The following is a 12,456-nucleotide window of genomic DNA, read 5'->3' as shown; positions in this document are numbered from 1 at the left end:
GTCAGAGAGAGAGGGAGTCACAGACTGAAACAGGCTCCAGGCTCTGAGCTGGCAGTCAGCACAGAGCCCGACGCGGGGCTCGAACCCACGAACCGCGAGATCATGACCTGAGCAAAAGTTGGACGCTTAACCGACTAAGCCACCCAGGCGCCCCAATCCCTTTTACCTCTTTGAATACATCATGTCACTCTCTTCTGGCCTGCAAAGTTTCTGCTGAAAAATCAACGGATAGATTTATGGTGCTTCCCTTGTATGTAACTTTTCTGCTTCTCTCTTACTGGCTTTAAAATTCTCTAACTTTCGCCATTTTAATAATTATGTGTCTTGTTGTGGACTTCCTTAGGTTCATCTTGTTTGGAACTCCCAGTGATTCCTGATCCTGGATGTCTGTTTCCCTTCCCCAGTTGGAGAATTTTTCAGCTATTATTTCCTCAAATAAGGATTCTCTGCCCCTTTCTCTCTCATCTTTCTCAGACTCTTGTAATGAGAATGTTTGTTCACTTGACGTTTAAGAGATCCCTTAACCTATCCTCATTTTTTTTCTTCTACTGTACTTTCCATTACCCTGTCTTCTAGGTTGCTAGTCTGTTCTTCTTCATCCACAAATCTACTATTGATTCTCTGTAGTATGTTTTTCATTTCAGTTGTTGTCTTTTTAAACTCTCTCTTTTTTTTTTTAGTGTTTTCTTTTTCTTTGTTGAAGTTCTCCTTATTTTTCTTTTCAGTCTGATTAGCATCTTTGTGATCATTCATTTATCTGACATATTTCTTATCTCTTTTTCATGTAATTCTTTACAGATTTTTTTTCTTGTCCTTTCATTTGGAGCTGCTTCTTTATTTGTTGGACTTTGCTATGTTTGTTTCTATGAATTAGGTGAAATGACTACTTACAAACTTGAAGGAGTGGTTTTGCATATGATTGTACCCTGTGTAGACTGTGTGTGCCTTTTTACTTTAGCTGGCTGTAGCCATGTCTGGCATGTGCTGGAGGTCCTAGAATACGACATGTTGAGGTTGCCTTGATGGGATGATCAAAGCTAAAGAAAGCGTGGCCCAGGGCGGTCCCAGAGCTCTACATGAAGAAGGCACACTGGTGGGATAGCTGAAGCTGAAGTGGGTCCAGGGTGGGATGTCTTGGGGCTCTCCATGTAGAGAGTTCCCTAGTGGGGTGGCTGGAGCTGAGGCAGGGCATAGACCAGGGGTTCCTAGGGTACTCTGTGTGGGAGGCACCCCAGCAGAGTGAATAAATTTGAGGTGAGTCATGAGCTGGGGTGTCCAAAGGCACTGTGCATAGTTAGAACTCCAGTGTACAACTGTAGCTTAAGTGGGCTTGCGCTAGGGTGGTCCCAGGGCTCTCCACCCAGAAAGTATTGTGGGAGGACAGCTGAAGCTAAAGTGGGTGCAAGCCAGGGTGTCCAAGCATGCTCAGTGCAGAGTGTGGCCTGTTAAGGTGATTGGAGCTAAGGCCACTATGGGCTGGGTTGTTGTGGGGGACTCTGTGCAGGGACAACTTTCCAGGGTGACCAAAACAAGCATCCGTCAGGAGGTCCCAAAGTGCTCTGTATTACCCTATTCCGTTTGGAGCTGAAATGGTATAGGCCTGAGGTGTTCTTGGGGTGCTTTGTATCTGTGTCATCTTGGCATGACACCCAGAGCTGTATTGAGTACCCACTAGTGGTTTCCTGGCATATACTGCATTGGGGCTACCTTGCTGGGACTGATGGGTCTGGTGTGAGCCGGACCCTGGAGCTCACTGAAACTGTACACCAACTGTGGCACCCCAACCTTGCTCCTGTCCATGCTACCATTTTGGAAGGAAACATAAACCATGGTGCTCACCAGCCCCCTCAGACTCAGAATTCTAGTAGTCCCTTTGCTATTTGGTGGAATTCTGGGACTGGATCTTGTATGTTTGGGCTTTTTTAACGTGTCCCAGGGCATCCAGAGCTAGGTGCTCAGAGCTCTGCTCCAATCTGGATTATCAAGGTAGAGGGTGAACATTAACTGTGGCACTCACGAACCTGAAGAGGGGATCAGCAGTAACCCCACTGTTTGGTGGCATTCTAAGGCTAGATCTTTTAAACCAAGACTACTTTTCTGTGCCCCAAGACAGATCTGTTCAAGGTTCCTTTTAGCTGGGGAAGGGACAGTAAAGTCTCCCCCAAATTGAGAAGATACTTTGAGACTAGAAAACAAAGCAGGCACTTTTGTACAGTTTGCAGAGTTTTATTCAGGGTAACATACTAACAGGAGAGAATTGGCTGGAGGGCAGTCCACAGCAACTGCATAGTCTCTGCCAAGTCCAGAACTTAGTCCACAGATTTTATAGATTAAGTGCACATGCAGAGGGCATTGTAGTGAGATAAAGGTTCACATGTACCTCAAAGGGTTTGAGTGCACCTAATTGACAGTTAACCTTTAGTTAGATCTTATGGCACCACCTGTGTGTCAGGAATGGGAAAGACTGTGTTATATTTATTAGATTTATGGGAGATCAAACAAGCCTTCCCCCATCCCAGCTTTGGCAGGTATTTCTAAGGGATGTAGATTAGTCTCCAAGGGGCCTGGAACCATAATGCAGAGAGACATCATCAGGGGAATATGAACAAGATAGAGGGCCAAAAGTGGAGTCATTATTGACAGCATTCCTACACTTCCCAGTATAGTTCCCAGCATTTGGGGTGGGGCTTCTCTTCCTTATCTTTTCTCTATCTCTCTTGCTGTCTTTTATGTGATCTCTAGCTTGTCTTATATTCTCTCTATTTTTGTGCAGAAGCTGTTGAGTCAGCTATCAGTTCTCTAGTAGGAATAACTATGTAAATTGGTATAGGTTTAGTGTCTTTGGAGGAGGTGAATTCAGGTTATTTCTATTTCACCATCTTGGACCAGAACCTCACCTATTATAGTACTTTTTTTTTCTTTCTTTTTTTTTTTTTAGTAGTTGCTGAGGTGATTACAATTAGTATTTTAACTTAGAGCAACTTGGGTCAGATTAATAGCAATCTAATTTTAGTAGCATAGAAAAATTTGCTCTTATATAGCTCCATTCCTTACTCTCCTCCTTTGTGGTTTTATAGTCCTACAAATTACATCCTTTTGTATTATATTAACTTTATTGCTTTATTTGTCTTTTATATTTATTCCTGTACTTTTATATTTATCCCTCTAGTTTCTTTATAAACCCAAGGTACTCTGTGCTGATGCATTGGAAGAATTAATATTGTTAAAATGTACTATTGAAAGCAGTCTACAGAATCAATGCAGTCTCTACCAAAATGTCGTTAGCATTTTTTACAGTACTAAAACAAGTTCTAATATTTGTATGGAACCACAAAAGACTCTGATAACCAGAGCAATCTTGAAAAGGAACAAAGCTGGAGGTGTCATAATCCTAAATTTAAAAGTATACTATAAAGCTATAGTAACCAAAACAGTATGGTAATAGCGCAGTGAAATAAGATAGGTCACATAGATCAGGTGAACAACTCAGAAATAAATCCATGCTTAATGTGGTCAATTAATCTATGACAAAAGAAGTAAAAATATACATGGGGGAACAACAGTCTCTTGAAAAACTGGTATTGGGAAACTGGACAGGTACATGCAAAAGCTAGACCACTTCTTACATCATATACAAAGATAAAATGGGCTAAGGACCTAATGGGTTAGGCCTTCAAAAACCTAATGGGTGAAAGACGTAAATGTAAGACCTGGAACTGCAAAACTGTATTAAAAAAAGAAACATTCAACTTTTGAATAATATAAAATATATTATATTTTATATATAAATATATATAAATAATATAAAAATATTAGCAATATTTTTTCTAGATCATTCTCCTCAAACAAAGGAACCAGCAAAAATAAACTATTAGGATAACATGAAACTAAAATTCTATTGCAAAACAAAGGAAGCCATCAGCAAGACAATAAAGTAACCTAGTAAACGGGAGAAGATACTTATTTGCAAGTGATTATTTCCGGTAAGAGCTTAATATCCAAAATATATGAAAAACAAGGCAACGTCAAAAATATGTAAAGTCTAATGTAAAAATGTACAAAGAACATGAATAGACATTGTCCCCAAAAAGATTTACAGATGGCACACATACACATGAAAAGATGCTGATCATCAGGGATTATCAAGGAAATGCAATTCAAAACTACAGTGAGATGGGGTGCCTGGGTGATCCAGTCGGTTAAGTGTCCGACTTCGGCTCAGATAATGATCTCACGGTTTGTGGGTTTGAGCCCGACTTCGGGCTCTGTGCTGACCGCTAGCTCAGAGCCTGGAGCCTGCTTCAAATTTTGTGTCTCCCTCTCTCTCCGACCCTCCTCTGCTCACACTGCCTCTCTCTCTCTCTCAGAAATAAATAAAACATTAAAAAACAAACAAACCTACAATGAGATAACACCAGTCAGAATGGCCAGTATCAAAAAAGACAAAAATTAAATGTTGATGACCATGTGAAGAAAAGGAAACTTTCATGTACTTATTTACAAGTGCCAAGATATGGAAGCAACCTAAATGTCCATTAATAGATGAATAAAGAAGATATGGTATATATTTACTTTAGACTGTTAGTCAGCCATAAAAAAAAAAACAAATTTTGTCATTTTTGACAACACGATTTGATCTCTAGGGTATAATGCTAAGTGAAATAAGTCAAACAGAGAAAGTCAGATATATGATGTCACATATTTGTAGGACCAATAAAGCAAAACAAATGATGACATTTTAAAGAAAACCCAAAAATTCATATATACAGACAACAGCTTGATAGTTGCCAGACATGAGGGCAGTGGGGGACTAGGCAAAAATAGGTGAAGGGGATTAAAAGGTACAAACGTTTAGTTCTAAAGTAAATAAGTCAGGATGAAAAGTACAGCATAGAAACTATAGTCAGTGACATTTTAATAACTTCATATGGTGACAGACTATAACTCCACTTGTAGTGGTGAACACTTTGTAATGTAAATAATTGTCCAATTACCATGTCATACACTTGAAATTAATATATTGTATGTCAACTATACTTCAGTTACAAATTTTTTTAAATAAAAAGTTGAAATAATATTTTACCTTATTTTTTTAAATTTGTGAATGTGATACATGTGGCATATACAATGGAATATTATTCAACCATGAGAAAGAAGGAAATCCTGCCAGTTTTGAAAATGTAGTTGGAACTTGAGGTTATTTACTAAGTGAAATAAGACAAGAGGAGACAAATACTACATGGTATCACTTACATGAGGAATTTTAAGAAAAAAAGAGTCTTGTTTTAAAAATACATTTTTTTAATGTTTCTATTTATTTCTGAGAGAGAGAGAGAGAGAGTGTGGGCAGGGGAGGGTTAGAGAGAGAGGAAGACACAGAATCTGAAGCAGGCTCCAGGCTCTAGGCTCTGAGCTAGCTGTCAGCACAGAGCCTGAGGTGGGGCTTGAACTTATGAACTATGAGATCATGACCTGAGCGGAAGTTGGATGCTTAACCGACTGAGCCACTCAGGCACCCATAAAAAAAAGTCTTAAGGGCACCTAGTGGCTTAGTCAGCTAAGCATCTAATTGTGGATTTCGACTCAGGTCATAATCTCACGAACTGAGAGATCCAGCCCCACATTGGGCTCTGCACTGACAGTGTGGGAGCTTCTTGGGATTCTCTCGCTCGCACTCGCTCTCTCTCTCTCTCTCTCTCTCCCGTGCTCACATTCTCTGTTTCTCAAAATAAATAAGACATTTAAAAAAATCTCTTAAAGCAAACATCCTCCTAATGTGGATGTGAATTTTTTTTAATTCAGGAGTGGAATAAGGATACTCATTTTCACCACTTTTTAACATTGTGTTGGAGATCTTATTTTTTACAATAAAAAAACTAAATTTGCAACATGGTGAGTGTGAAGTGCAGAAATTAAACTATTTGCAGACAATATAAACTGACAGGAAAAAAACTCAAGAGTCTATAAATCAAAAATTAGAAATAATAGCTTTTCTTTAGTAAGATTGGCTGGATGTAAGGTTAATGTGCAAAATTATTTCCATACCTTAACTGCAGAGAGAATATATAATTAAAGGGAAAATACTAGGGGTACCTGGGTGTCTCAGTTGGTTAAGCATCTGAGTCTTGATGTAGGTTCAGGTCATGATCTCATGGTTTGTGAGTTCAAGCCTTGTGTCAGGCTCTGTCTTGTCAGCATGGCGCCCACTTCAGATCTTTTGTCTCCCTCTCTCTGTGCCCCTCCCCCACTCACACATACTCTCTCTCTCAAAAATAAACATTAAAAATAAATAAACGTAAATACTATTTATATTAGTATTCGTGACTGCCAGGTCACAAATATGCCATAGTTTATAGGACAAATTTTAAAACTTCTCACAATGTTAAAGAACGCTTGAAAAAATGAAGAGAATAGACTGTATTCATAGATACTAATTCTCACAGGTTAATCTATAGATTAAATTCAATTCCAGTTAATATCCTAGGATTTTTCAAGGAACTTAGATGATTTTTTATGTTTTTTTAAATTTTTTAAAGTTTATTTTGAGAGAGAGAGCATGAGCAAGGGAGGGGCAAAGAGAGAGGGAGAGACAGAATCTGAAGCAGGTTTCACATCATCAGTGGGGAGCCTGATATGTAGGGCTCAAATTCACCAACCACAAGATCCTGACCAGAGCCGAAACCAAGAGTCAGACACTTAACCAACTGAGCCACCCAGGAGCCTTGTGGATGGTTTTTAAATTTATATGAGGGACCACAGGGCCAAGAACAACCATAACACTTCTGAAGAACAGGTAGGGTGGACTTGCCTTCCACAGATATAAGGGCTTATTATGACTACATAATAATGCAGTATGATTTGGTTTAAGTATGTATAAGTTTAACAGAATAAAATAGAGAGCCTAGAAACAGTTCCACAAAGGAACTGTTTAGAGGAGAAAAGAGGGATTATTTTTTGGAAAAAGATGAAATCGGATCACTATTTCACATGCTATTTAAAAAATTCTGCTTAGAGGCACCTGGGCAGCTCAGTTATTTAAGTGACTGACTTCGGCTCAGGTTGTGATCTTGCAGTTCGTGAGTTCAATCCCCATGTTGGGCTCTCTGCTGAGAGCTCAGAGCCTGGAGCCTGCTTCAGATTCTGTGTCTCCATCTCTGTTCCTTCTCTGTTCATGCTCTGTTTGTCTCTCTATTTCTCTCTCAAAAATAAACAAACATTAAATTTTTTTTTTTTTAAATGAAGAGCCCAAGTCCTTGCCCTGGCTTCCCTCCCTTGCTTTTTTCCCACCATAATTTCATTTGTTGAAACCAAGACAGTAGTCCTATAGAGTGTTACAACTTCTTCTGTTTTGTGGTATTCTTTACCATGTTACTTTAGTCTCTGAACTTCCTGTAAATTGGAACTTAGATCTAATGGATTGTTTAGATTTGGATTAAACTTTTTTCCTAAAATATACCTCATAGATAATGCTGAATACTTAATTTTGCAGCACAAAATATAATTGACTCAGTGATCCTAAGATTAATCAGAGTGTGCAGGTTCTAGAATTGTTTTTTAAGCAGAATGAATTTACTGGGACAATATGAAGCTTTTGTGAAAAGACTTTAATAAATGCGAGCATTTGTAGAATGCTCTCCATATTTCTCAAAGCATGTAAAAGAGAATATTCAGTAAATATTTGTTGATTTTTTTTTTTTACATCTTTAGGTTCTCCCTGTCTTATGTAAAAAAAACAATTACTTTCATTTTTCACTACAGATTTTCAACTACTGATGTTACAAACAAAATATTGGAGCATAGAGTTGAGGAAAAGACTTAAACCAGGTGAGTAGTAATAAAAGTCTAAAGAAACAATAAAACTACCATTTATGACATTCGTTATTGGGATAATTGATAAAATTGGAATATGAACCACAGAGTACTCACTTTGATAATGTTACTGTGAAAAAACAGAATACTCTGAGGTGAGGGACACCTGGGTGGCTCAGTTGGTTAAGCATCTGACTTTGGCTCAGGTCATGATCTCACAGTTTGTGCACTCGAGCCCTGCATGGGGCTCTGTGCTGACAGCCCAGAGCCTGGAGCCTGCTTCAAATTCTGTGGTCTCCCTCTTTCTGCCACTCCTCTGCTCATGCTCTCTCTCTCTCCCAAAAAAATTAACATTAAAAAATGTTATATTCTTATTTAAAAGAATATTCTGAGGTCATTAGGATGAAAAGGTGTGATGTATGCAACTTACTTTCAAATTGTTCACCAAAAAAAAAGTAAATAAGTGATATTTGTAATGTGAGAGCAAGAAGAGAGTTTGGTGAAATTCTGGGTTAATTGGAACTCATTTATTTCTAGTGGAAGTATAAATTGGACCAGCTTTTTTAGAAAGCATTTTGGCAGTTTGTCTCAAGTTTTTAGTTTAGCCTAGCAAGTTTACTTTTTCTTCTCTAGTAATTCTAGGAAGACTACAAAAAGCTGTGTACATGAGGATATCTATAAGAGAGTGTATGAATGAACGAATAATGAAAATTTGACAGTGACCTAAATATCTAACAATATGAGACTGATTAAATACAGTCAAAAGCTCTGAGTATTAAAAATGATAATGTAAATCTCTATTGATACAGTATCTATATTTTTAAGTATCCACACTGGTACTAAACATTATGAATAGTATTAACCTATTTGGTTTTTTTAAAACGATGCATGTACACAGATACATAAGTGTTTGTACATGTTTAATTTATTATGTGTAGTCTGATGCGTGTGTGTATATATATTACATACATAAGCATAGATATACATATATATGCATTTGTGTGTACATAGACATTTGGAAACATGACACCCTTATTGCTAGTGGTTATTTTTTAATAAAATGTTTATAAGTGATTTTTCTACTTTTTTACATTAACTGGCTTTTTAGAAAAGAGTATATATTGCTTTTCACATCAAATTTTTCTATGATAATGCTTCTTTTGAAGGTTATGTGTTTTTATTTTATACCTTAGAAACAGTGATATATTTGCTAGCTCTATATTAATGCGTCTAAGTAGTTCTTATGAGGCTAAACACACAGATTGTGGTCCTTGTTGGTGCCTTCATTCTCTTATATGGCCAGAATCTGTGTTCTTATTGCTCTATTAACTATCTTACAAATGTGATGCTGTTCACACAGCTGAAGTGCACTACCATTTTTTGAAAATCAGAGTACGTGTGCTATTAATGACAATTGTGTAGTTAGTGCCTTTATATAGAATTTATATATTTATTTTTTATTGTGGTCAACAATATGTGCTTTGATACTAATGTTGGTTACTTTTTTTATAGATGATTTAATTTTTAGCAGTCAGAACTGAGGACATTTTCATTAAACTTTTATTTTACATTTTGCTTTTCCTTAACAGATTTTTCTTCAGTCAGTTAAAAATATGGATCCTGAATCAGAGGGACCACAGATTATCAAAGTGACACCTCTTCAACAAATGTTTGCATCCTGTACTGGAGCTATCCTGACATCACTAATGGGTAAAATAATGTTACTGTTATAGATTTTGTAACTCTTACAGATTTCCATTTGTTTTCTATCTGAAATAATGATAGCATTATCATCCATGCTTCATCATATTTCTCCATTAGCATAACATAAAAAGAACGTTGGAAGAGAATCAAGAGACTTAAATTTTATTACTCACTTTGCCAATCTCAGGCTGAGTGCAGCGGGAGATAGTCCCTACTCCTCTCGGAGCTTCATTTTTACCTATAAAATTAGGGGCTCAGATCAAGAGTTCTTTGAAATGCCTATGATTATTGAACTTTTATTACACTATTAGCCTTTTCTAAAAGAAGAAACAAGAAAATAGAATAAAATATTAGTATAATGAATGATGTGGAACTTTGGCAACTTATGGTAGCAAAAAATACAAATTTCCTTTGCTTGCATTAGCAGAGAATTTTTTTAAATTCTTTTGGGCCATATTTTTGTTTTTTATAGTCCATCTCTTCTAAAGAAAGACAAACAACATAGTTAGGTGATAGTTAAGTACTTTAGTGATTTTTTTTGAGCTGGCTAACTTATTTAGATAAGATATATGATTAAAACAAATATAAATATATTACTTTTGAATGTGCTATCTTCAATTAGTGTTGTAAGAGACCATCTAATGTGACTTCCTCATTCTCAGATAAGGAAAAGTTTTCTTAGAACCACTATTCAGCATTTTTTCCTACTTGTATAAAATAGCATGCTAATTAAAACAGTTCTTTACTGTGCTATTCCCAAATGGAGTAACACAGTGTGACAGTAAAGAGGATTTATGGCTAGTTTACTCACTTTTCCATTATCTATAGTTTTTATTTGATAGAGCTGAATTTAATGTATTAGGAAAACTAATATTGATTACTTATAATACAGTTATTCTCAAATTTTTAAATAGACTTCTAAAACTTTTATTGTTTACCTTTGATGATATGTAGTTTCTTAAAAATACTTGTATTTTAGGGGGTGCCTGGGTGGCTTAGTCGGTTAAGTGTCCGACTTTCGCTTAGGTCATGATCTCGCGGTTCGTGGGTTCGAGCCCCGCATCGGGCTCTGTGCTGACTGCCGGCTCAGAGCCTGGAGCCTGTTTCAGAGTCTGTGTCTCCCTCTCTCTCTGACCCTCCCCTGCTCACGCTGTCTCTCTCTCTCTCTCTCCTAGAAATAAAAAAAAAAACAAAACAAAAAACTTGTATTTTAGGTTTGGAATGGAATTATTGTAGCAGTATTATAAATGATAGTTTAGTAGTTATGAGAGAAGTAATTGTCTTCTCATCAGTCCTTTTTTAAACAGAATTCAAGGACAAAAAATTAGAATGTTACATTTAAAACCTTTAAATACTTTAAAACTTAAAACACTTTAAGATAAACAATCTTACTCATTATATAGTCAGGAAGAGGGGTGTGATTTCATATATTTTGTCATATTTGGGTAAATATCCGGAGACTTTATAGGTGTCACTTATTAATTAAAATTTATATTTCTTTATAGTGACTCCTCTGGATGTTGTTAAAATTCGACTCCAAGCCCAAAGCAACCCATTCTCCAAAGGTAGGTGTACTAGTTATCCTGGAAATCATATGTTAGGTTTTTAAATGTTACTTTATTCAGTTTTGTTTGAAAAATATTTTTTGTTAATTTTTAAAAGCTCATGTCTCTTTATCCTCATGCAGAAATGCTTTTTTGCATGTACTTATTTGTACATGATGGGGTCTAGACCGAAAACAAATATAGATAAAACAGTTATAACACTTTTATGTAGCTGATTAAAATATTGGGTGATTTAATATTTGAATATGTACCTCACAAGTAAGTGCAGAATTATAAATGTGAGGGACCTTAGAATTTAGCTTCCTCCATAGTCTTAGAGCTCTGCCCATCCTAGAACATTCATCCAACAGTCATCCAACTGTTGCTTAAATATAGTTCTTAGAAATCATTATTTTATCAAGCAGTTTGGTTAATTATTGGATAGTATGTTTTATATGAATTTGAAAAGAGTAGTTACATGTTTTTATTACATGGGAAAAAAATAGCAATTCTTTTATCAATCTTTCACAATTTTATAAAGATAATATTTCAAACATGTTAAAAAATTTTAATATTTATTTCTTTATTTTTGAAAGAGAGAGAGAGAAAGAGTGTGTGTGTACAAGGTAGGGAGGGACAGAAAAAGAGGTACACACAGAATCCAAAGGAGACTCCATGCTTCTAGCTATTAGCATGGAGCCCAACACAGGGCCTAAACCCACGAACCATAAAGTCATGACTCAGGCTGAAGTCAGATGCTTAACCAATTGAGCCACTCAGGCACCCCTCAAACATGTTTAAATAGCAGAAAACAGACTGCTTGGACTATGAGATGTTGGCTTGGATATGGATGCCACTCTGATGAACAAAACACTGAGATGGAATGAAGAATAGTCATATTTGAGATGGAGGTAAGTATAGATGGATTATAGGAGATGTATTTTAGGAGATGAGTTATAGAAGAGTAAAAGGAAAGGTAGTTTCCTACACATTTAAGAAATCCTTAAAAGAAGGAGACATTTAGACTTATATGTTATGATTGAACAGAAAAGATAATTTTGGCAGGTAGAATGAGTCCAATAATTGGAAGGAGTTGCTATTAGGGAAAGTTGTAGTAAATTAGGCGGGATCTGACGAATGTCTATATTGAGTGGTATAAATAGAGAGCAAAGGACAAAGCATGGCATAATTTACATTGGTTGAGAAGGACTTTTTTTAGATAGTGTATTTTTCTAATTGAGATATAATCCACATATAACATTGTATTAGTTTTAGGTGTGCCACATAATGACACACCTAAATTATATGTATGTATTGTGTATATGTGTATATTACAAAATGATTGCCACAGTAAGTTTAGTCAGTATTCCATCACCTCACACAATTAACAATTTTGTGT

The 12,456-nt window shown here is 36.3% G+C and overlaps 1 protein-coding gene across 4 annotated transcripts in view; it reads left to right on the top strand.

Moving 5' to 3' along the window:
- SLC25A40 (solute carrier family 25 member 40) overlaps positions 1-12,456 on the top strand; it is a 65,038-nt gene that overhangs the window by 11,082 nt on the left and 41,500 nt on the right. For all 4 annotated transcript variants that reach the window (XR_013335754.1, XM_077766822.1, XM_077766821.1 and 1 more), the window contains exons 2-4: positions 7,759-7,824; positions 9,399-9,519; positions 11,019-11,078. Coding sequence is in view for 3 of the 4 variants with exons in the window: in XM_077766822.1 (XP_077622948.1) it covers positions 9,423-9,519; positions 11,019-11,078 (157 nt within the window). In the remaining variant the exon portion in view is untranslated. The remainder of the gene's footprint in view (positions 1-7,758; positions 7,825-9,398; positions 9,520-11,018; positions 11,079-12,456) is intronic.

Source organism: Crocuta crocuta, unplaced genomic scaffold, assembly GCF_008692635.1.
Source record: "Crocuta crocuta isolate KB4526 unplaced genomic scaffold, BGI_CrCroc_1.0 scaffold165, whole genome shotgun sequence".
NCBI classification, from domain to species: Eukaryota; Metazoa; Chordata; class Mammalia; order Carnivora; family Hyaenidae; genus Crocuta; species Crocuta crocuta.
This window is presented reverse-complemented; position numbering and strand designations above follow the sequence as displayed.